The 25,855-nt window shown below is 40.8% G+C and overlaps 3 protein-coding genes across 6 annotated transcripts; all 3 read left to right on the forward strand.

Moving 5' to 3' along the window:
- Positions 1 to 3,161: 3,161 nt before the first annotated feature.
- RB195_017997 (uncharacterized protein) lies at positions 3,162 to 3,434 on the forward strand (the record flags this gene model as incomplete). The annotated part of the gene is made up of 1 exon (XM_013440998.2): positions 3,162 to 3,434. One exon carries the CDS (start codon positions 3,162 to 3,164, stop codon positions 3,432 to 3,434), a length of 273 nt encoding a protein of 90 aa, XP_013296452.2.
- Positions 3,435 to 6,610: 3,176 nt separating this feature from the next.
- On the forward strand, positions 6,611 to 20,419 carry RB195_017998 (uncharacterized protein; the record flags this gene model as incomplete). Of its 3 annotated transcripts, XM_064185223.1 has the most annotated exons (9): positions 6,611 to 6,706; positions 7,320 to 7,438; positions 8,732 to 8,882; positions 9,110 to 9,206; positions 14,382 to 14,521; positions 14,796 to 14,897; positions 17,119 to 17,209; positions 17,293 to 17,357; positions 19,814 to 20,419. In XM_064185223.1, the coding sequence occupies 9 exons, from the start codon at positions 6,611 to 6,613 to the stop codon at positions 20,417 to 20,419; spliced, it is 1,467 nt and encodes a 488-aa protein (XP_064041104.1). The 3 variants fall into 3 exon arrangements, with proteins under 3 accessions (XP_064041104.1, XP_064041105.1, XP_064041106.1); XM_064185224.1 differs by lacking the exons at positions 17,293 to 17,357; positions 19,814 to 20,419 and adding an exon at positions 7,748 to 7,816 and having other exon boundaries at positions 17,119 to 17,262; XM_064185225.1 differs by lacking the exons at positions 6,611 to 6,706; positions 7,320 to 7,438; positions 8,732 to 8,882; ... (3 more) ...; positions 17,119 to 17,209; positions 17,293 to 17,357 and adding an exon at positions 19,374 to 19,418.
- A 103-nt stretch (positions 20,420 to 20,522) lies between these two features.
- RB195_017999 (uncharacterized protein) lies at positions 20,523 to 22,418 on the forward strand (the record flags this gene model as incomplete). 2 transcript variants are annotated; one of them, XM_064185227.1, is made up of 2 exons in its annotated part: positions 20,523 to 20,789; positions 20,844 to 22,418. In XM_064185227.1, the coding sequence occupies 2 exons, from the start codon at positions 20,523 to 20,525 to the stop codon at positions 22,416 to 22,418; spliced, it is 1,842 nt and encodes a 613-aa protein (XP_064041107.1). The 2 variants fall into 2 exon arrangements, with proteins under 2 accessions (XP_064041107.1, XP_064041108.1); XM_064185226.1 differs by lacking the exon at positions 20,523 to 20,789 and having other exon boundaries at positions 21,054 to 22,418.
- Between the last annotated feature and the right edge of the window lie 3,437 nt (positions 22,419 to 25,855).

A 25,855-nucleotide genomic window follows, 5' to 3' on the forward strand; every position in this document is an offset into this window, starting at 1 on the left:
AATCGACAGGAAATCCTTGGATGGCCATGGATCGCTGAATGATCTTATGATTTTGGAGCAAAAAAATGGTGACGCGATCTAAAATTAGACCAGAAAGGAGACAGCCGTACCAATCAGACTTCCCACTAGTGGAACCAGAGTCTGGATTTTGAAAAAACCTCATCCCAATAAAATATAATTTCTAGCAAAGTCCATGGGCTCTTCCTATTCCTTTCAGCGTTTTTGTGGGAGAAGAAGGTGATGGCCCACTTTAAAACAACTTAATTAATTCTGAACATAAAAATTCCCCTGTCAGCACACAAAGGCATCTTGCCGAGTCAACAACAGATTAAGGAGCCAATTCTAAAATTTCTGTCAGTGGCAGGGGAATCGTTTCCAAATCTTACCAAACCTGCAGACTTGGAAAAAAGGGGCACATTAGCCGACGAAGAGCCTGAAGACGCTGTACTCTCCTGCTGGTACGACTAATGTTCTCCAATATATCGCTGGACAAACACAGAAGTAGATGGAGTGAGCTTTATCATATCAGACATTTGGGAAAATTTTTTGATTCTTTCAAATCAAGCCTGTCTTCAATTGAATAACTTTCTATTACTCTTTATTACATCTTTATTTGAAAGTCAAAGGTAAGGAGGCAAAACGTTTTTTTTTTGTTGATTTCAACATGTCCATACTGTTTTTTTCTATTAGAGAAAAATGAGTAGGACTCTTACCATTTCGTACTTTTGGTACATTGCTAATACCCATTTTCTGTGGTTAACAATCTGGTACTAAGGGAATCGTCCCGGCTAGCGGATAATCAAGCAACTTTTGAGCCTTCTCTCTCAAGGCATCATTTTTTTACGACAACCCCAAGGTATTCATAGGCGATTACCAAGGAGCTCATCTCGATGCGAACGACGCATTTTCTGTAATGTACCCTTTTCGTCCCACGGAACGAACAGCGCTAGTCTGGTTCGTCCATAACTCTTCTGCCTATTCGGAGCACCCATTTCAATTACATATTAGTAATTCGGACGCGATCGCTATGGTAATTTTTATGAGTCGCCGGTTTTCGGGCGTTCGTAATAGGTCCTTGGCTTGCCTCTGTCCTCTTCCTACCATTCACAACCTTGTGAATTAGGCGGAGAGCGCTGACCGGACAAATTTCGCCTACTTCCCGGTTGTCCTCAACTTGCTCGATTCTTATCAACGACATCTACGAACTTTTTTTTGAAGCTTTTTTGAAAATTTGACACAAACACATGCTACTAAATGTTGGTTTCTTTAATATTTGCTTTAGGTCGATTTTAACATTCATCGTCAGCTCCTTTATTTAACGATCTCAAATGCAAATTAAGGATGGAAACGGCCAGTCTGTCCGTAACCTCCAAGTTTCGTTATCCCTAATCTGTCAATTACTGTATTCCACTGAGTGATACATGAAGTGCTTTCGCTTGGCCGCCGTCACTCTTGGGCGGAGCAACCCTGTGATTGGTCGGCGTAGCCACGCCCATCTAAGACGCTTTTCGTTGATCTGCTTCCGACGTCTTTCGCTACTCTATCATCGCCTAATATTCCGTGATTTGTTATGCAGCGCGAGCGCTGCCCTACGCGGCGATTTATTACGTGTATAGGGGTCGTTACATAATTTTTTGTATACCAACCCTGTAACTATGACGTTATTGAATAACATGTGAAATACTGTGGAATTAATGTCTTTCGAAGCATTTCGCCGTGCAAATTATTAAATTGAATGATTGTCGCGTTTACGGGCAGAATTTATGATAGTTTTCTTATGGTAGGTGCTACTGCTGTTGTTGACGGATAGTTCCATTAGATTAGTTCTTACTTCGCAACGGATTATCGGCCACGAATATGATACCGCGATGCCTTCTCAGTAGTATATCAGCGCAGTGTTCTATGAGATCAAATGGATTTGTTCGTGTAGTTCAGATGCATCTATCAAGTTTATTTATTTAAAAAAATCAAAGTAAAAATCTGGTCAGTAACTATTGAAACCTTATTCATTGCTTGTTTTTCGCACCATCGAGATATTATGCAGCGTTGGTCATAAGAACAGACAGTGTACGCTGTTTCCAGGAGCTTCTAGATTTATTGCAAACTCACCGTTGTAACGGTTTTGTTACTAGACATATTGTTTGTTGCTTGCTTATTATTTCTGTCACTGCTCTAAATATAGTGATACAAAGGAGGTGAAATGCTTGTATTTTCCAGAAATCCTATAGTAAGTCTTGAAAACCGATGTCTTCGGTACAGGAACTGTTACCCTATCTGTCTAAGACTAAGTGAATAACCGACAATCTATTAAATTTTTGCAAAAATAATGGGGAACTCGCCATTATTCAAATTCGAGTAATATACTTACTTATACAATAATATCCTCTTCCTACATATGTCCACATGAGGATGTTTCAGTCATAAATATAAAATGACAAATGAGCTGACCCAATTATGTTTGCATGTGTAAAATATGGAGAAAAATGTGAAGTTTTGGATCTTCGCATCTTTTTTCTATTTCAAACGAGTAAAATCCGAAAACAACGCAATTTTCAACTCGTCAAATGCACGTGGATAGACCCATAATGATGACTGTCATTCGCATTCCTCACATCTCATTGCTTTTACCTAGTGTTCAGTCTAATTAGTTAACATTTACTACATACAAACGCTTTTTCCAACCATAATCTATGCCTCTTTACCTCATTTTCTAATAATGCCATGTCTGCGTCGTTATTATATGTTCTTGTTATTGTGCTGAGCATTAACTTAATTATCTCAAAACGTCAATTAAAGTGAAATATTGGTTAGCTTGTAATTAACTTTTTTCGCTTCGAGGATATGTTCATTGACAGAGGAGAAAATTTTTCTACCTTTGGGAAAATGAAGGAAAGTGGGCGGAGTCAACCATTTCAATTGTCTACGTCAAGAAATCCCGCTACCCAGCAGCTATGCAGCGTTCCAGCGGCATTCAACATCAACCCTTCGGACGGTGTAATCGATACATACAGTAATCCTTTGGGGTGTTATTAATCTATTTCCTGACTCATAGTACGATGCGCGGCGGTTTTCTTTATGTAATAGGCATGGAGAAGGAGCGAGATATGAATATCACAACAAAATGACGCAAAGGGGAGCAATTTCGGTGACTTGTAGGTGCAATGTGGATCGTTGCGGTTCTTCCGCAGAGCTCGGAGAGATGTGAGGCGAATCGGTTCCATTCCATCCAACAACAAGCTCATCAACGATTGCAATTCGCTGAAGCGACAAGCGTTGCCGGGAATGCTGTATGCCGCTCATGGATAAGAAGCCGCAGATATCAATGTCAATACGACTATCATTATTTTGCTATAAGCTCTATTATGCGGCTTCGGCTTCGGCTCGAACACAGCATTGCTCATTACTCGATCAAAGCAGGGTTTCAGATCAAATAGGAGGCGGAGAGAAGCTTTCTCCTGCTCTTGTCAAATTTTTTCCTCACAGAGATATTTGTTCTTTTTCTCTGAATTTTCTTGGAGTTCGGCTCCATATTTCACTCTACCTTTGTCTTCCTTTACAACAAAAATTTATGATTCTCGTGAAACCAAGTTCCGAAGTCGAAACGTATTAGTGCCCCTTATTTGGCTGTAGAAGCACAAGAAAAAAACAGCTGGATAATATTTGCAAAATTATTTCTCGATTCACGGACCGTCTAGAATAACTCGCGAGTGGAATGCCAAGAGTTCAAAAATGTATCTTAAATTTTTCAAGTCGTATGATGGCATTTGATTCACTTCAGATAACTCCACCTTATAACCACACTTTATACTTATTACACAACAAGTGCAATATGTTTATCTTTTTCTACAGTAATCCACCACTAACTTGGCTTCAATTGTTGCGATGGTTATCGATAAGAAAACACTTCTCTTTCTTTTTCACTTTACAGCGATAGAAATGTAGAAATGATAGCAAATTTCTTGCTTAAATGGTATATTTCCTTTGTGGATGCAGAAGGCCCCTAGGGAAGACTAGGTGAGTTATACATAAGGTACATAGCCTTTAGCTGAAATCTATGAAATCCTTCAAATGCTTAAATTTTCTGAACCCACTATTTTAAGGTTGTTTGTTTGTTTTTGTTTGTTTCACAAACCCTCGTTGCTCTATCAATCTAGCTCACAAATGCAGCGGTGCATACTTAGCAGCTCTTACAGGATATAACTCAGAAAATGATAGTATTTAGGAGTGAGACTGAATAACTCTACTCTGAATTTTCTGTTGCGTTGGCAAATAATCGTTAGACGGAACAGAAGATTGCTAAAGGAAAGATGACTGTGAAAACTATTACCACAGAACAGAAAGAAGGTTTTTCTTACAATAAAAATTGTCAGCAATGAGAGATAGATGCTTGTTTTTTGAAACAATTTTTGGATAAGAAATCTAACACATTTCTCATTAAGTCTCCTCAGAATTTTCTTCAGGGAAATTTTTCCAGAACTAAAGTGAGGACCTTCAAAGCACTCAGTACAATACTCTCGTAGTCGTGCTTCCTTTGCTTAACTTTTTTGAGTAGTTATTTATGAGATTATTTCAGGTTATTTTTTATCTTCACCTTCTTACTCTTCATTCTCCAGTAATTCCCCAGTCGCTCGTCGCTCAGCGGCATAGTGCTTGTAGCTCCCCTCTCTAAATGATGACGCTATGGATATTATTGCAATATATCCATAGCTAACTATGTACATCAATTAGACTCCATTCAACAGCTCAACTCTTCTTTATTTCAGTAGCTATTTGTTACTGTATCATTCGAACTCGTTCCACAATCCTCCTCCTAACCTGTGCACCCTCTATCCGGATTTGCTTCGGCCTTCCATTAGGCGGAAACAACTCTTCAACGACGATCACATAGCCTAATTAAGTGAGCTCTGCACATGTAATCAGTTCGCAATTAATGGTTGGTATCATAACTGGTGATTACTAGCATTCGCGTTCGCTTCTCACCTGCTTCAATGAGGTTATTATAGCTCCTCATCTGGCTCTATAACTAGCAACTATGTATTTCCGTTGCAAGAGACGTTCAGATGTAGGTTTTGATGGCCATTTTTTGTTCTTGAAGTGTTTGCAAGAAGCCAAGGAGATTCAAAGACCTTCACTTTCCAAAGTGTGTTCCGTACATCCTTTCCTGCTATTATGTTACTGAAATCCATGCTGGTCTTACCTCCTCTGCTCTTTGAACCTTACTCAAAACATACTTGTGTCAAGTACATATAACACTAATTATACTCTCAAAGATAAGTAACATTTTATCAAAATCAAGAAAATAATAGAAACCAAAACACTGCTTAATTCTATTCCAATCATTGGCAATTACTTCGTAAAATTTGATCTATTAAAGTGCATGAAAATGTGCTCCGGAGGCAGTTTGCACTATTCCTCAGCATAAAGAAACCTCTTTTGAGGAGTACCTCAAAAGCTATCCCGTATTCCTGAAATACTCAATGGTATATATGCGTATAGAAACTTTCTTATCAAGCTTTTACACAAAAAAAGTTTCAATCTAATTTTCCCATTCGCTTAAAAGGTTTCCCAGAACTACTCAGCACTAGTTATCATATCCGGAACATAAGACAAAAAAATTCCGGAAAATCTTACGGAACTGAAAGAATTTCTCATTGTTTCAGCATCTTGTCCACGTTCTTAAATCAGAAAAGTTTTGATTTCTTCAGCTATTTGTTCTTCACTAGCTTCTGCTGCTGGAAATATTCGGTGTAATATTTTGTGTTGAAACGCGTGTAAATACAAAATAGTTTTTTAAACAAAACAAAGGACATTATTTTTGCCTTTATTGGTAAACTAAGCCACAGAATAAAAAAAGATCTAAAAAAGGAAGATGGGTGCAAGGGACATCTTAATGAGGTTTCGCAGAGTTTTCGTACAGACCTACTTACAATTCATTAATATGAATGTATTACCTACTTCAGAAAATCCGATGAGGGGGAGGATGGGAAGGATCTTGTAGAAAAGCAGGCCTATTAAGATGGATTGTACGCTTTAATAACTGCTCAAGGCGTTATCCCTCACTGATCCCTCCTAAATATTCTCCTTGAAGGGGCGTGTGCTACTGTTCACTCTTCCTGCTGAACGTGACTCCATCATGAAGCTAAACAAGATCCCGTGAGGTCTCCAGCTCATCCACCAGTTGGACATTTCTCCTGTATGTTCCTAGACATTCTCTATGCATTGGAGCATGGAATTATCCTCCAGATTTTATTCTCTTTGTCGTTGTCAACATCAAGCATTAAGATCGCTTGCAATACAACAGCCCTCTATCCATAGAACAGAATGTTTCGCTCAATCATTCACACTGGGGCTGTTTATTGAATGGGAATCGCATTTCATCACTTTATTGCTGCTTTCAATGAAATCCTCCGAAGCTCGTGTGCTGTGCCATAGTATTCTCCGTAACACAGAACAGTAGCTCAGTTCTGAATCTGAATCTGAAGTCTGGGCATTTTTTGTGAAGATTCTCTCTTTTTTCCTCAAACCTCGTCCGATCTCCCTTAGTAGTTCGTCTTCATTTGATTTTTGAAAGAGATTCGTAATAACATAATTTATTTTGCACTGTTTCCGAATGAGCATCTTCCTCAACGGAAGTCATCTCTCGTCACCGGAAAAACCACAATTCTCTTCTGCCGCCACGTTGACCTCTTCACCAGGTCCAGTGACGGTAAGTACTATAGTGAAACGCTCATGTATTCAAGGATGGACAGCCTACATTCCGAAGCTGCCATACGATTTCTGAGCCTCTCTAAAATGTATTTTGCACGAACTATTCTGCTGTTTGTGAATTGATTTCAGGAGAGTTTTCTCATCCAAACTGTTGAAACGACGGTTTCAAGCCTTCTTTAGAGGGTGAATATAGAAAAAAATTTCAAAAAAAAGAAGACATATTGATTGGATGTTTTACACTTGAAGAAGGGACAGAAACGTTCTGTACTTTTCAAATGTTCTTCTCGTCGTATAGTTATCGACGGCAGCTCACTAAAAGGTGTTTCCACTTTGTAGCACTTTGAAGAAAAAAACATTTTTTAGTTTGACGGCTTCAAAAGATTCTAAGGGATATTTTTGCTTGTCGAAAATATTTTGATGTGCTGGGTTAGAAAATGCCTTTTCTTCGCAAAATCTTCGTTTCTCTTTGACGAATAGAACTTGAAATTTCCTCCTTAGCATTTGTTGGACGTTGTAAAGTTGTTGAGAAAATCCTTAAAACTGTCTTATTGGCACTAGAACAAGGTTGAATAGCTTTATTTTATGTGAAAACGGATTTAGAAGAATTACAGAATTTCTCTACGCCAAGTGCTTTCAAGACTCGTCAAGCGTCCGAGGATCAATCGGAGAAAAAGAGCGCCTACAGTATTTCAAACATTCTTGACAAGAAGGAGAATAGCCCAACGGCGAGGTGAGTTTCGCCGTGACTTAAAAAATCTCTTCTCCAGATTCAATAAGTAACATATAGTAGCGTTACGTTAGTCCAAAGTCAACATGGCTGCTACCTTACCGCCAAGTACTGGCTATACATTGTCAGTAATAGCGGTATCGATTGATGTCGACAAGAAATCCCCTTCGATTAAGCTGAACGATTTGACAGTATCTCATGAATATTGAACAGATCCGCACTTTTACAATGCAAGCGCAACTTTCACGTAAAAGTCTAGAAGAGTCGAGAAGAGAATTCGAAGGAGAAGTCACCAAATAGATACGATTTCAGCAGCTCGTCTGCAGCCAGTGATGATGATACCGGTTCGCCGCGGTGCGGGTCTACAGAAGAGGAGCACGGGTTGGTTGAAGTTTCTCGTTCATTTCTATGTAGGAGTACCGCCACGTACTTTTGTTACTGTACTCATACAAATTTCTAGGAAACACAATGACAACAAAAAAGGAAAAACTGGTATTGCTGAGCTTATATGAGCAAAATACGCCAGCAGTCGATAAAATTTCTGAAATAAGGAAACTTTGAAAATTTTTCCAAATACAATTAACAAGTCGGTCAAAACTAACTGCTCTCCAAAAAAATTCATGATATCCAAAAGCCAAAATTTTAATGCTTTATTATTTCTGACAAATCACTTCCAATACAAAAATTATGCAAACATTGGCCCTTTTCTGAACTTTCAAGTAACTTTATTTCCGTACTGATTTCTAGTGTTAGGAAAAATTTAAAACCATGTAATAAGAATTAGACATTGCTGTTTATTTGCGGACAGGGAAAATGTGTAGGTGTCATGCAACATAATCATAGCAGAGTTCACTTTAATCCAGATCTCCGGGTTTTCCAGGTCTATCCCATCCTACATCCACAGTGATTGGAATGGACTCCCACCAATTACATAATTACTAGAGGGGTGGATTGCCTTAAACTTTAGTAAATGCGCTTACCCATGAATCTCCTAAAATCTGACTAGGATGCCAGATTTATGTAATAACATAATCCGATTCATATCGGATATCCCTCGCATGATATTTTAAAATCCGCAAAGAATTAGTTTTTAATGCTCTATCGTGGACGACGCGATTTATAAAAACAAAAACGGAACTGATTCGCCATAATGTATTTCTCAGTATGTATGTCAAGTATGTTAAAAGATTGTGGTTAATAAAATTCTAGGGTCTTACTGGAGGGCCGACAAAGACGATTGCTCTGAAAAGATCTAGATCTCTGAACAACAGTTCTTGATGAAAACTGCTGTTTCAGCTCGACATCCGCTTCCGAAGCTCCACCTGCCTCAGTGTTCCCACATTTTTTGTTTCCTGGCTCCGCATTTCCCTCTCCATCTACAGTCTCCGAAATCTCTTCACCGTTGGTTATGCACAACTCTATCGATATATCTCCTGCGCAAATCCAGGTTCGATATTCGCTCTCTCTTCATTATACGATAGTACGCGCTTCAGTTGCTGCTGTTAATAATGAGTCGGAGTGAGACTGATTAAGCTCAGGGATTCGTTCTATGTGATGAAACCAGATCCGTCGATTAGCTATCCAATGCTCATTAAGAACTTTATGAGGCTAAGCTCGGCAACGTGCTGACATAAAAACATATGATGAGATCTGAACTAACATTCGCACTTTCAGCAAGCCTACCTCTCGTTCCTAGTCGGGCAACAATTGAACTCCGCAGCAGCAGCTGCGGCAGTGACGAATCCGTTACGTATCCTAGCACAAGACCAAGGTTTGTGTTATCATGCCGTTTTGCAGAAAAATTGGAAGTGAATTGTGTTCGCGCGTGTAGGTGTTTCAAATCGCTAAGCTGTCGAAGATTATCCCTTTGAAGAGGGGCTCACAACAAGGAAACGACTATGAGCTATAGCGCAGTATTGAAACAACAAATCTGCGGCGATAGTTAGGAGTTCCGTGAAAAGAGAAACACCACCGGTGTGGACCATCATTTTTCTCTTTCTCTTTGGTTCAGAGAGTTTTGAAAACTACTCCTTAAGATTCACAATTGAAAATTTACGTGGCTTTTGCATTTCTAATTTATGGATTAGTTTTTTGGAGTCAGATTTAGGCACTCATAAATAATCCTCATTAGGCAATTCTCAAACTGAATTTTCTGCTAAAGAATAAGAAAAGACAGCACTCAAAAGAAGGAAGAGTTTGGGAAAAGGAATACAAGTTTGAATTAAATAATGTGCAGCGCGATAATTGCATTTGGAAGCGCTCTACCCGAACTTGAAACAATTTTCGGAATAATTGAAGTACTAACAATTTTGCATTTAAGCGAAGCACTTTTGTTATCGGAAAGTTAAAGGAACGTCGACGGCTATCACAAATTTTGCATCCGTTTTTCCAGCTGAACTTGTCAAATGTAAGAAAAAGGTAGACGAGATGAACAGCATAACAGTTTCCCTTGTTCTTTTTTAGTGATTGCCTTTAGTTCTTGATTGTGATATCGACGATTCCGTATAAGAAGAGAATCAGAACAATGAGCTAATCATTGGCAGAGTTTTTAATTGGCTTAATCCGGATTTCATCTGCAGCATCTCATTTTCTACGTCCTTTCTTGGATAGTGTATTGTTCACACTGGAACATCATACATAAATTTTTCTCCTCAATAGCCAGTAGTTTCCCGAAATAATAGAATTTTAGTAAATTCTAAGCTTACTCCCATCTGGAAGAGAATCACTTTTACATCAGTTCTTCTGTGCAAAGCTGAGCGACAAATGCCCGACTTCTTAGTAATGTTCCTGAGGATTATGAAACGTACAGAATCAGGTCAATCATCTCGAAACGAATGTGAATGAGTCTCTATGCGGCTAAAAAGAACTTTAGACATCTACTTTAGTCGCCGAACGGTTCATTGCCGATTTTCATACACATTCGTGTCGTTCGTCCAATCGTAGTCTTCGTCCTTAGATGGCCACAATTACGGTCATCCAAATGTCGGCTAAATTATCGTCGAAGATACCGTATATGAGTGTAGGGCAATTAGTCAGTCAATGTTACAGTTACAGCTGCGAATAGTGCGATGTCCAGCAGTAGCAGGTGGCTAAGCGCATCATTTCACATTCTACGCAATGTCTTAGCCTATTAGCGTATTCATAACATATGATAGAGGCATAATGTATGTCGTGCCTACTTGATATGCACGTCATCCAAACACGCCATACATTGTTTCCGGTCGAAGCACAGTCATTCGAGGAACTTACACACAAACTGGCTACTCCGTCCAAAAATAGGGATGCGCTCGTAGTTTTTTCTGAGTCAAAAAGGAATGTTCTGGAGCACTACGGAAGTTTCATTCACAGTAAGATCTGGACAGAAGAAGTTCAGATGGGATTTGTGAAACCTTTTTTCTTCGCCTTTTTTTCTTCAAAAACACAATTTTTCTGATGTTTTGTGGTAAGAAGTTCCCTTCTCAAAAAATTGAGCTTGAAGTTCTTTACAGTTCTATTGGATAACCAAAATTTTAAGAAATAAGATAAAAAAATAACTTTACATAATCAGCATTTTGAGTGGAGTTTTGCATTCTGCATCAACGACCAAGACATTGCATTGGATAGTAATAATTTCACTTCTACATCAATATTCACCGAAATTCATCTTCAAATTGTCACTAGATTTTAGCTTTAAATCATTAAGAATTAGTTTGTATTCTCGTTTCTATTTATGTTATTGCAATTGCATTATACTGTACATAGGTACTATCAGGAACACTATATCAAGTTCATATTTCACTCACATTGTTCTTGAAGTTTATAATTGATTGTATGGCTCAATTAAACAACAGTTCATGGTCTGCATTGCCTTTTTAATTCTGCAAGAGGAATCGTTAAGTAGTGATCTGAAAATGTTTTCCTTAAGTGGAACGCTACAACTAAAAAATTTTTAGCCAAACGTCCTTAAGTGTTTTCCTTAAGTGCAACACTATGTGTCTATGCCTATGTTGTGTTTTGTCCAAAAATTCTATGCAAAAAGAATTTTACCTATTAGTACATATTTTCCTCATATTATGGACAACCAACATCACCGCTATCACTACATACATGTAAGCATTCCATCAGAATAAATGTTACTGCTTCTCACATCCAGGATTAAATCAACTCACTACGTCTTTTAGTCCACTCAAAAAAGCCTCTGATCCTATTTGGTGCTATTTTTAAGTGACATATATTCTACTTCTTTAGATCTTCAAAGCTTCACTGCCTTTGATCAAGAGTTTTTTTGTGTTTGATGTAGTTTTTCTGTATGTGCACCATGCTACCAATAGGCTCCAATGCTTTGAGATTTAAGACGAAAATGAACCAACTTAAGTTAACTTAGCTTAAACAACATCAGTTTGGGATTCTTTTATTCAGAAAAGAGATACATGTGTAGGTCGAGAATTTTTGGCACATGGACAAGGAGGCAAAAGGAAATAAGTGTTTTTTCTAGTTTGAGCCTAAATGTTCCGAAAGAAATCATAACGTACTATTACAACTCTAATTTACTCCAATTTTAGCCCCTTTCCAGTCATTTTTCATCATATTCATATTTACATACGTATTTTGAATATCCCAGTGAAGGTTATTCTCACCGCAATCTACTATTTGGAAGCTTTCCATGAAATCCACGCAGAATAGAGGAGTATGTTACGAGTAAATATTATCGAAAAAGCTGTATAACTGTCAATTAAGGCGTTCAAACGGTGATTGATTTCGGCATTAATACTTATATTTGCGATTACGTCCGTGCTTTGTGTGCGTGTATGCGTCTGCTGTCTGCTGTCGGCCCTCTGCTAGTGGGGCGGTTATAAACCGTACAACGTACATTGTTCAGCATACTGTAGTTTCTTGTGATGATGGCCTAATAAAATGGAAGCAACATTTGGGTTGGTGAATGGTTATGGAAACATGTAGTTTTGCGGTGGAACTAATAGCTGCAGCGGAGTGGCACTCAATGGTCGTTTTTTTTACTCTATGGAACTGTTTATCATTCGCGGAGAAATATAAACGCAACAAATATGAGAGTTCAACGCAGCGACTATGCCACTTTAAAATCTGGAGAACTTAAACAACGATTACTGTATCTTTCCAGAAGAAAGTACAAGAAAATCTTAAAGATGAAGCGCTCGGCATTGCACTGACGAGTCCGTCCAAAATGCGCTTTCGACTTCAAAACAACATCGCAATGTTTGTACACAAAAATCTGACTTTCTAAAAGGCTGATCGGGCAGGTGATGTGAAAAAATTATTTAAGCAGCTTTCACGTAGAAATTGGAATTCCACTTCAAAATGCTTCCAGTTTTGCGCTCACTGATACCTGCAGTAGTTGATAACCAGAGTTAAATATTCTGATATTCTCATACACGAATCCATGAACTTTGTTGTGTTGTGGGATTCGAAACAGTCATAAATTTTACCTCTCAATCCTAAGAAATGAAATTCATTTGCACCAGAATCTAGCATTTCTTGGTTGCTTTTTTAAATTATTTTTTCATTCATTTTCGAACAACCGCCTGAATCGTTGGCTGTTTCAAGAAAATCCTGCATTTAATTGTTTTTGGCTCAATTGAGAAACAACAAACGAAGCAAAGCAGGAACGATCTACTCTGAGAGGAAGCCAAAAATGTGATGGGGGCGAAAACTGCACACTAGAACATATTTGGAGAAATTTTCAGAAAAAAAGTAGACGTGTTTGTTACATCTCATGATCATGCATGCATTATGTGTACATCATTCGTGTATCATGCATGCATCATGCACTTCCATCACGTCATCAGCTGTTGCTTGGCTTCCACATTGAGAACAATTTATTCTAAAGCTTCGCTTCTCACTTGGAATGCCCATTTAGTGCGCTATAGCAAGTAGAGATTATATATTCGCGCTAGGAGAACAAGCTCTTGACGATGTTCTTCATTCTCCCCATGTTGCGCGTAATAAAGTGATGGGTTTCAATACGCAATAATCACGCCAGCACAAAGCGTCGACTGGAATCAAAACGAGTTATGTGAGGCTCTTTGTGATAGTTCTTTTCTTCTCCATTAGTAGACCTCGTCCTGTCAGGGACATTAAGGAACATTTACTCTTAATGAAAACTTCCCTTCTATGGTATGCAGATTCTCTTTGTGTAGGAGCAGCCGAATTTGAGTAGCTGAGGGGTCTTTGGTAGAAATAAATAAAAACTAAAAATTGCTTAGATTTGATGACGAATGGTTTGTGAAAACTTTCTCCCTCTCGAATTATCAAAGTGGTTTTCCTAAAAATATTTGCTGTGAGCTATGTAGATTTCTTCCTAATATTTAACAATGAATATTGATATTATCGGCTTACGAGGAAATGTTATTGCCTGGAAGAATCAATTTTCCGTTCCGATCAAAGCTTCAGAAATTAGACTTATATCCGTATACATATCCTTCATATCATCGTTTGTGTCTAAGGTTGGCCATTTAAAAACATTTCGAACATTCTAAATCCCAATATATATTTTGGCGGATCATTAGTTTGGTTTATACTCCTCGGATTGGTGTGCAGCTCTTACTTACTTCTTATGTTTTTTTATTTTCTTTCTAATTATTTATATATTCCTGTGTTCAAGATGCTCTTAAATTAAACAAACAGTGAAAACAAGCTGTCTAATAGTCCCTAAATGGAATACGCGATATAAAATAAGTAAATAAATAAAGCAAAAATGCGCGTTTTGGTTAAAAGTGAGTAAATTACATATGTTCTGTTACTGAGTGTGGTTGCGAGATTTCACTGGGTATGGTGGGTGGAATGACCACTGCCTACTTTCTCCACAGTCAGTTCAAAGAGGCTATTAAACGGTGAATGAAAGATTCTTAGGTGATTCTCTAGTGATTGGTCATTAACGAACTCACAATCTTAGTTTACTCCTGCCCGAAGAATTTTACGCTGAATATTTCAGCCCGAGCTGCAGCCGCACTAAACCCATTCGGAATGCTACCATTGCCGTCGCAGACTCCGCTACGAATGCCAGTTGAACTTTCTTCGAATCCATTAGCATTACATAAGAAGCAAAGCCGACCAACGTTTACTGGGCATCAAGTGAGTGAAATTTCACGCAAAATTATCGTTCAGTGACAATTTTGCGTTTATTGTCGAGAGAAGACAGCGTAGACATCGACGATTGTTTTTCAAGAACCCTATATCGGTAATGACAGCCTTTCATAACTCATGATTACTCATTATACATCACAAAAACATGGCAATCAAGACATCATTCGTAATACGCAATTCTGATATATTTTAATGATATGCCATCTTCACATAATCAGATATAGCAGCGGCAAATGTTGAGAGCGGGATTGTGTCTTTCCAGATTTTCATGTTGGAGAAGAAATTCGAGCAAACCAAGTATCTCGCGGGATCGGACCGAGCTCAGCTGGCACAGGAATTGAGCATGAGCGAAAGTCAAGTGAAGGTAAGGCACACTCATTGTTCACGTCACTGAAACTCTAAAAAGATACTTCAAAATGAGCTTCGAAACCTCATGGACAACGATGCTAATAAATCAAAATGTGATGCCAGTCGTTCACATTCGTAAGTGCGAATTTGCTTGAATTATCAACAACGATTGTGGATTCACTGGAGACCGCTTAAGCCTGCTAAGCATGAGTCGATTATGAAGCTAAGAAAGGATAAAAAGTTCGCTTCAGTGTAGCTTCTCTGGAAGGATTATTCCTTGTCTCTCCAAGTTATTACGCAAATTTTTGGAAAACAGTTTTGAAAGCACTCTTCTTGGAGAATTACATAAATTAGAGGATCGCTGATAAAGAGAACTTGGTTCCGATTTTTTTTTTCCTGAGAAAGGTCGCTTTTTTGTTTTGCCATTGATATCACTGTTCTAGTGGTAAAATGAGATGAATACGTTGAAATTTGATTCACAAAGGTGTCAAATCCTGATGCGTATGCATATTTTGTCCTCAGAGCTCGGAAAGTGATGCATTTTTCTTTGAAAGAGAAAACAGATTAAAATTAAACGATTTGAGATAGCGAACTATTTTTGGCATTCCCGGATATCTAATTCCGCTGTGTAAACATCACAAATGTTTTCTGTAACTTTAGTTGTATTAATATGTTTCTGAGAATAGTATGTAAAACATAATCCACGGCCATATCAACTTTAGGTGAGAACGTCCGATAAAGACATCCTTTCCAATTTCGAGAGTTAAAGGCATCACTCCACGAATCTGAGGTGGTACGGATTTCAGGTGGAGTATACGTATCGTATACGGGATCGTAGATTATGGAGAGAAGGGTGACTCCGTCCATTTCTTCCTAATTGCCGTAAAAAAACGGCCCGAATGATTCGGCTTCGAGCGATCCGGTGCGCTATTTTCTAAAAGGAGTTCGATTGGAGCGTGCACACGCCGAATCGTCCGGACCGTTTTTTTACGGCAATTAGGAAGAAATGGACGGAGTCACCCCCTCTCCATAATCTACTATCCCGTATAAGAATACTCCACCTGAAATCCGTACCACCTCAGATTCGTGAGGTTATGCCTTTAATTATCAAAAATTCAACTAGATAATTTCATAAGGGGGTCATTATATTTCCTCATGATCCGTCACTCGTCAACCACATCAACGAACCTATGCGAGAAATCGATTGCATAGTAACAGCACTGACTTGTCGTCCGGGTTCGCAACAATACAAAGGCTTCGATGTTTGCGCGTGAACCGTAAAACGTCAAAGCGAACAACGTGGTGAGGTGAAGGCCATAATAGCGGTCGCATTCATCGAGGACATCTTATCAAGTTCAACGCGGTATGGGACCTATTGGGAAACAGGATTCTCCAGTGTTGTTATCCTGGAAAAATGTTTTCTTAACGGAAATGCAAGTATTAACAATAAGACGAGCTGTAAGATGATTATTCTGCCGCCATACCAGCGGAGGCACGTACGCGTATCGCATACGTGCGTGCGTGGGTATGGCGGCAGGATAGTCATCTTTCAGCTCGTCCTATTGATGCGCAGACGTACCAGTCATCATAAATTTGCTATTCATGCTATGTCCATAATTCGGAATCATACGATGCAGAGTCAGTCAGCTGGCTGCGATTATGCGCATTTGCGTGCTGCCCCTCGAGACAAATTGAATTTTGAATTTGGCGCTTCAATGACCGGCAATCGACTACGGTAACTCAAGAGCAATCATAGTATCCAAACTCAAACGCAATCAACAGGGATTCAGAAAAATTCTGATGATGTTCTTTGTTGATTGGGAGTGCGCTTTTCTCACTGGTTTTTTTTTTTCACTATATGGGGGATTTGAGGTTTTTCGACTTTACTGCAAAGTTCCAGCTAATGTAGTTCCTTCATTCCTTCATTAAAATCGTCAGAATTCCAGAGAGAATGACAAAATTTAATAACTACCTGATGGTCGAGACAACACAAACAACATACATATTGGTTTTGGGGAAGAGGTCATGAAGAACTGACTCCGTAACAACCATCTGCAGTTTCCTTTCTGCCTTTCATGTATAATGGTCTTGTACACCAATATAAGCTTTGTAGATGTCAGTTTTCTTAAAGTTGAACAATTTTTGCGTAGTTTTCGAAGAAGAAGAATTTTGGAATGTTGTGAAAGGCGCTAGGCTGTACTAGTGCTTTCTCTCAGTTTTGTATATTTTGCTTTCAGGTATGGTTCCAGAACAGACGTACGAAATGGCGCAAAAAGGAAGCTGCTGACAATGCCTTGGGGAAACGTCAAGAAGACCTCAAATCGCCCGGTGAACAGATCCAATCAATCCAAAGTATCCCGTTCATAACCTCACCAAATTGAGCTCACTTTCTTGAAAAAAGCCATTTCAAGATCCTGTAACACAGCGATCTAGTAAGACTTACACTGCTCCATTGAGATCACATGTTTCATTTGAGGTTGTTGCTTTTCATCATGGAAAGCGGTGCTGGAATTGCACACTTTTACGTCCACATTATTTCCACCTAGAATGTTCCTAGGTCATAATCACTTTTAGAGGTCCAATTTGTGTGATATCAGTTTAGTCTTCATTTCTTATTTGTCAATCTAATGGTTCACAAACAGTGGGACCAAACAGGCTTTACTCAACAATACTCAAATCGTAAATTTGCCATTGTCTTGCCCCGACACTATGGGTGAGAAGTTCCGTACTTTTCCGTTATCTTTCCTTGTTCCCCCATATGTGGTCGGATATCCTTATACCAGCATACTCGACAGGCCTTTCCGACGTCCCAGCCCTTGATCTCCGTTATTTTTTTTTCGTCACGTCTTTTAAGTCTGTTCCACTTTTGCTACTTGTACACAAACTTTATACAAAATTTTATTGTGTCTTAGTTTCTTCGATATACAAAGATCATACGCTTAATAAAATTGTAACATTTGAGTTGTTATTATCAAATCGTGAAAAGAAAAGAGAAGAAAACGATATTGATTGTTGTTCAGCACGTAAGCCAGAAATGGAACTCTCGGATCACCTCGTTGTTGTAGTCGAGAACACAAAGGACTCGGATTCTCATATCACCACGAAGATATCTAAGTTAATTTAAATTTTCCTTTTGAACGCTTTTAGAGACCATATTGTGTAGTTTGTCCTACGGTATCTGCTCTGTGAAAAAAAAATAGCAGCGCAACACTTCCGTGCTAAAAAGACCGTAAAGGGCTTGAATCGTTTCAAAAAACACTGACTTTTTGTCCATATTGCATCGCCATTCCAGTCGCAGAAATGAAGCTATGACTTTTTTTTTCGAAAATAACGAATGGAGCGTAACACTCCATATTATGAGGGATAGTTAAAAAGAGACGAGTTGTAGGCTTCAAAATGTTCATTTACAATCAGAATATGAGCTGTCATCCATGACTAATATCACCAAAGCCGTCATACAAGGAACATCTTTTTCCACACACTTGCGGGCATTTGGTTAATGGCAAATAAGGAACGTCTAGGAAGATTCAAATCCAGGTCATGGACATATTAACGAAGAAAAAAGTGATTGCGAGATCAAACAGTTCAAGAACGTTTGAAAAGATGAACTAAAGTGGTGACGGTGCAACGCAGAACAAGGCATCGTTGTTAGAGAGGCAAAACAGATATTTAGAGCAAAGAAGATTAAGCATCAATCAGCATCATAAAATAGAAGTCGAGGCATTTTCTTCAAACAAATTGGCTGTCTGATATCATTGCCTGATGCAGTTGGTTGCACCTTTGCCGCCTTTGAAAATAGCCCTGCGCCCAAGAACAGTTCGCAAAAATCATCTTTCGTTGCGGTCCCACAACGCGCTTCTCGCCTCGTTTGAACCTATAAGTACCGAAAGTCCTAAGGTTTTGATAATATCCTTTCAATGTGACGATACGGACAGTCGTTGCCTACACATCCACGTTTTCTCTGGACATTCAACTTATCTGGGCTGGAATTTAGCGGTGCCCTGGATGACAGCACATTTCTTCAACATTTGCATGATCTCTGCAATATTATGGTTACATAATTTACATATTGCCGTGCTAGCGATGTGTTTAACTCGTAAGCACCTACAACTTATACTCATTTACCTTTCTGGGATAAGTGAGTGTGCTCCGGTTCCCTCAGCAGTCTATTGTTGCCTTTACTTGGATATATTACTGAGGAGATCTCATCGATTTTCGACAGCTTGCTCGTGGACGCTGCGAGGGTGGCGCGTTCCAAAACGCGACCGCGCCATGGTCGTAAACTAATTGTAATCTCCGAACTCTACATTAACCACATGAGATCCAAAGATTTGACGACAAGCGGCCATTGAGAAAATCAAAGAAAATGACAAAATTCTCAGTATTTTCATATCTCTTCGCAAAATACTGTGGTATTGAGGTGCATAATCTGCTGCAAATCCTACCTCACGCCTCAAAGCGGCGCAGCGGTGGCCCTGGCCGTCGGGCAGCTATGGTGGCGAGACTTCGTCTCGGCAGGTTCAACCATGCCACAAAGGTGTCCCGCTAGTAGCCCGGTCCTTGGGCCAAGGCTACAGGCTAGCTAAGTGAGGAGGTAGTACGACGATTCTGGATTGACGAGTGCCAGGCTGCTAGCTTGCTAGTGCGACAAGCCGACCAACGACAACACCCCCGTCGCGTCATACTGCTAATGTCTACTATGTGTTTTTCAGAAGCTAGGGCGTACCCCAGAAGCGACGCGCATTGTCCTCGCCTGGGCAATGTGGCAAATATGCGAGGGCTAGAGGACGAAGCCGGCCAAAGAAGTTAGTCTGCCATCGCCAGCAACATCCAGTGCGCTTGGCAACACTTAACGTTGGGACGCTTACTGGAAGAAGTCGTGAACTGGCAGACAGTCTCAGAAAACGCCGTGTTGACATATGTTGTGTATAGGAGACTCGCTGGAAAGGCTCCAAGGCAAGGGAATTAGGCGATGGCTACAAGCTGATCTACCACGGCACATCAAATCGCAATGGCGTTGGTATCATATTGAACGAGTCGTTTAGAAATAGCGTCACAGCGGTGGATCGACTATCGGATCGCTTGATGGCTGTAAAAGTAGATATAGAAAAAGTGGAATTGCGAGTCGTCTCTGCTTATGCGCCACAGGCGGGCTGTAGTGAAGAAGAGAAGGCAAGCTTTTGGGAGGATCTGGAGCAGTACGTCCAATCCCTGGAAAGCGAAGAAATACTTTTAATCGGAGGAGACTTCAACGGACATGTCGGTTCTCGGAAAGACGGATTCGAGAGTTGTCATGGTGGATACGGCTATGGAGCTCGTAACAACGACGGGTTGCGAATCCTGGAGTATGCTGTTGCAAGTGATTTGATCATTGCTAACACGCAGTATCGAAAAAGAAAATCGCATTTGATCACGTACACCAGCGGCGGTCGTGAGACACAAATAGATTTCTGGATGTTACCATGTCGCTGCCCAACACCATCTGCTCGTTATGGACTTGAAAATCTCCCGCCCAGGGAAGAGACATCCAAGGACTGAAACACAGCGCATCAAATGGTGGAATCTGAAGGATCGAAAGGAGGTATTTTTCGCGTCCGTGGCTCCATCTACACTTCCCCACCCTACTCGTAGTGTGGAGGAAATGTGGTCGTCTACTTCCAGCGTTATACGCTTGACCGCAGAAAACACTCTGGGAAAGACGACTCTAGGTAAGCCAAAGGTACAAAAGGCTACGTGGTTTTGGAACGAGGAAGTTCAGGCGGCAATTCGTGAGAAGAAGTCCAAGTATAAGCTCTGGTGGAGGACGCGTCAGCCTGAAGATCGGGGTGCTTACCTAGCGGCGAAGAGGGAGGCTAAGAAAGCAGTCTCCAAGGCGGCTAAGAAAGCAGTCGGACCGCTACAAGGCTGTGTACGACATGCTTGATACCAGAGAAGGCGAGCGGGCAGTGTATCGTTTAGTCAGAGTGCGTCATCGCTCAACGTTGGATATGGAGCACACCAAGCTGATGGAGCCGTTCTGCGCCGCTCTGGTCAGATCCTGGAGAGGTGGCGAGAGTACTACAATCACTTGTGTAACGAAGAGTTCTGTCATCCTCCCATCCCAACCGTTCCCAGCGTCGAGGGTCCTGTTCTACCAATTACTGCCGTCGAAGTCAGTGCTGCCCTCGCAAAAATGAAGTCGAAGAAGGCAACCGGTCCTGATGACATACCTGCTGATGTCTGGAAGCTGCTAGGAGATCGAGGGTCCGTGTGGCTCGTAACTCTATTTAACAAGATCGCTGCAGAAGGACGGACTCCAGACGTTTGGCAAACTTCTGTGACCGTGCCTGTCCGGAAAGGGAAAGGAGACATTGCTGACTGCACCTCGTACAGACCTATACGACTGCTCTGCCATACGATGAAGGTTTTTGAGCGTGTCCTAGAAGCTCGTCTGAGGAAAATTGTTAGCGTTTCACTCAACCAGTGCGGCTTTGTGAAGGACTGCAGCACTATAGATGCTATCCATGCTGTCCGAATCCTCCTGGAGAAACGAGAGAAGAACCGCAATGTGCATCTTGCTTTTCTCGATCTCGAGAAAGCTTTCGACCGTGTCCCACATGAGCTGTTATGGATGTCCATGAGGTCGCGTAGAGTACCAGAAGAATATGTGCGGTGGACGAAGCTACTTTATGCGAAGCCTACCAGCGTTGTACGATGTGCTGCTGGAACAAGCAGGCCATTCCCTGTACAAGTAGAGGTTCATCAGGGTTCATCCCTCTCACCTCTGCTGTTCATACTGTGCATGGACACGATAACGAAGGAAATCCAGAAGCAGCATCCGTGGACTCTACTCTTTGCCGACGATGTCATGCTCGCGGCGGAGTCTCGAGGGGATCTTCAGAAACAAGTACAGTCTTGGAAGGATCAACTGCAGCAATATGGATTGCACCTCAACACATCAAAAACTGAGTACATGGAGTGCGGACCAAGGATAGAGGATGGTTCAATTTGTGTCGATGGCACCGAATTAAACAAGGTGAACTGTTTCAAGTACCTTAGATCCAAAGTGACTTCCACAGGCGACATTGATCAAGAAGGTCGAGCACGTATTAATGCTGCATGGATGAAGTGGAAAATGGCAACAGGGGTACTGTGCGACAAGAAAGTCCCTGTTCGACTGAAGTCGAAGTTCTACAGGACGGTTGTGCGTCATGTTGCTTTTTACGGATGCGAGTCCTGGCCGACGACGAAAACCTTGGAAAGAGTGCTGCACGCTATGGAGATGCGGATGTTAAGGTGGACAATAGGTGTAACGCTAAAAGAGAAAGTATCCAACGACACTGTGCGCTCCATCTTCGGCGTCGTCCCGATAACTGAGAAGATGAAGGAGGCCCGATTGAGATGGTTCGGTCACGTCTTGCGGCGAGAGGAAGATTCTGTGGCCAAAACCGCACTGAAGCTCGACGTTTCAGGAGTGAGGCCGCGTGGGAGGCCAAAGATTCGCTGGTTAGACCGTGTGAAGCTGGATATGATAGATAGCACGTTTGTGTACGGCTGATGCAATGGATAGAACCAAATGGAAGACAAGAAGCAGAAAAGCGGACCCTGCAACAACGCGGGACAAACGCTAGGAAGAAGAAGAAGAAGTGAGGTGCATAATGTTTTACATTGCTAGCATATCTGTATCCCTCCCCGCCGTACAGTTCAGGATAGTACTAAGAGTTCTGCACAGCAATACGACTCAAAGCTACCCATGTCCATCCAAACCTTACGTCCCTTCGCATCCAAATTGATATCAAACCTGTCTGAGAGAATAAAGATGACTTGATACATCGGCTGGGCACTGCAAGCCATTGTAAGGGCTGCATACACATTAATGAAACCTATAACCGTTGAGATAAAGCCGGGGTCGTTGGCGCATTACAAAGTGATCGATCAACACAGCAAACTTCCGTTAAAGTTAGCACCCCTCCACTTCCTTTAAAGGAATTTTTCATCTATTTTTGCCAGAGCCGTTTAAATGCCTTGTCGATAATATGCTTGACATGATGATAATGAGTGATAAGAGCCGAAAGCTACAGTTTCGACGTCAACGCCTTCGGCGGAGCCGGAAAGGTCACAACATTTGTAAAGTTTCCTCCAGTTGCTGGTCTAGAACAAATACTCATTAGGAATCAAATCTAAAATCAGGAAAGAGTCCAAACCGCTGTACTCACTCTAGCAGCCGAGTTGCGGTTGCATTAGCGGAACACCGAGTGACAGAATTCCTCTATTAGTAATAATTACGACGCAACCCGCTTATGACTCCCTAAATTAAAATCCGCAGAGGACTTAAAGGCAGCATACCACGAATCTGAGGTGGTGCAGATTTCAGGTGGAGTATTCGTATACGGGATCGTAGATTATTGAGAGAAGGGTGATTCCGTCCATTTCTTCCTAAATGCCGTAGAAAACGGCCCGGAAGATACGGCTTCGAGCGTTCCGGCGCACTATTTTCTACAAGGACTTCGATTGGAGCCATCCTTCTGCACGTGCCGCATCTTCTGGACTGTTCTTTACGGCAATTAGGAAGAAATGGACGGAATCACACCCCTCTCCATAATCTACTATCCCGCATACGAATACTCCACCTGAAATCTGTACCATGGGATGATGCCTTATATATATATATATATATAAAATATACAAAAATAATATAAAATATATAAAAAAGTATATAAATATAAAATATAAATATATAAAAATATAAATATAAAAATTATATAAAAAGTATATAAAAGCTAGAACGTTGGTCACGGCTACACACCCTTCTCTTCTAATTATCTTGGACGTTTGAAGTGTTCCTTCCGTTTCTGTTCCGGAAGGCTTCTAAAGTTCTACAATCCATAACTCTGGGTTCATACAACAGGATGGGGCGGGTGTAGCGTGGTCGGTAAGAGTTTTCGTTGTCTACAGGATCGAACGGAGGTCAGATATTGTGCTCACCAAGTCTTCATCCCTCCGGAATCAATAAACTAATATCAGACTTGTCCGGGCGGATAAAAACACTGGCTTGACACGTCGGCAAGCCTACGCAAACCATTGTATATTGCAGTTCGTAAACCTCATGCGATTCTGAATTGAAGTGATGGTGGTGGCGGAGTGATTAACGCCAGACACCTTATACTTTATCTTTTACCCACGATAGTGACAGCTGCGCAAAAGAGAGCGTTTTCATGACATTATCTGCGATGAGCTACGAGAAGGATCGCTGCTTGCGAGTTTTTCATTCCATTCGGATTTTCTTTTATAGGAAACAAGGTGGTCACACTCACACGTGCTGTGGCCGAACCGGTGCTCTGACTTCCTTCACTTTTGGACGGTCGACGAGGGGAGCCCCTTCGCTTGAGCTGCACCCCCCTTTACCACGAGAAGAAAGAAAAGAGGAAAAGAAACGGACATGTAGCAAAGTCGAATGTTTGCAATACAGGTATTCACTCCAACGTAAGTAGGAAGCGGGCGACGGAGCAATGGAAGAAGAAGAGCTATTCATTCATAATCACTATGTAAAATAGAATAATGTAAACTGTACTAGAATAAAATCTTAGTAACTTACCTGTTTTGTGGGCACAGATACGCAATAAGCTACGAAATAAAGAGGCAGTGCTTAGAAGGAACCATCAACCAAGCGAGAATGTACAGTTAGAGCTTGTTTTTCACTGGATCGAAAATTCGCTGAAGTAATCAGCTAATATCTAGGTTCGGAGGAAGAATCGTTCGCCAGTGAAGTGTATTTCAAAATACCCGAGAAGGTAGCGAACTGAACAGTACCTAGTACATCTAATACTCTTTCGTTTCCGTCGAGAAATTAGTGTGCAATTTTAGCCATAAGAAGTCGAGTGTCTTCAGTTTCGAGCCCCCTAACTTTATTGATAGGGCATCAAACGAAAAATGGTTAGTATACGGAGATAGGACTTTTTAAAAAATTGCTACAAAACCGGACCTGACGGCTGAGATGAAAAAAATGGAGTCAAGAGTGGAGATCGAAACGTCGAAATTTATGAGTTGCTTTTTTTCTACCTATTCGAAACGAACAGGTAAGTGCTGCATACCAAAAGACATCCTCAATTCACGCTATATCAGAAAATATATGACATATTGCGGGAATTCTTTTTGACATTATGGATATGAAGGGGAAGTACGCTTAGTTGTAAGTTTTGCTGCTAGGCGGTCGAAGAAAATGGTTAAAAGCACTTGGGTAGACCATGGCAACGATGGCGCTCTACCCCTCTTCCTGAAGAAACTACGCATATTTGCAGATCAACGCAGTTACCTTAAAGGCATCACCCCACGAATCTGAGATGGTGCAGCTTTCAGGTAGGGTATTCTTATAAGGGAAATTAGATTATAGAGAGGAGGGTGATTCCTTCCATTTCTTCCTAATTGCTGTAAAAAACGGCCCGGAAGATGCGGCGCCGCACAAGGCTGGCACGCTCTAGTAGAACTCCCTGTAGAAAATAGTGCGCCAGAACGCCTGAAGCCGTATTTTCCGGGCCGCTTTTTACGGCAATTAGGAAGAAATGGACGGAGTCACCCCCTCTCCATAATCTACTATGCCGTATACTAATACTCCACCTGAAATCTGCACCACCTCAGATTCGTGGAGTGATGTCTTTAATATAGACAGAATCGTAGAGCGAATATGCACCTTTCGCTCCATTAATAGGTTTCCAGTTAAGCAAGTTATTGAGAAAAAACAGTGGTTTTGACAGCTTTTGCACTTTTTTAGTACCACAGTTATGTATTCTCTGTATAAAGTGAAGAAAGTTAGGGTAGCGATGTATCCGTCACTCTACTGTTAGGTTTCCAAAGATCTAAGTTATAGAAGAAGAAAGTTGCTAACATGAAGATTAGTAGTGTATCTGTAAATATCCCACATGACTCATTAAAGCACGCCACTAAGAACTTGCTGAAGTAATCAGCTAATATCTTGGTTCCGAGGAAGAATCGCCTGGG

The sequence above is a fragment of the Necator americanus genome, chromosome II (genome assembly GCF_031761385.1).
Source record: "Necator americanus strain Aroian chromosome II, whole genome shotgun sequence".
NCBI classification, from domain to species: domain Eukaryota; kingdom Metazoa; phylum Nematoda; class Chromadorea; order Rhabditida; family Ancylostomatidae; genus Necator; species Necator americanus.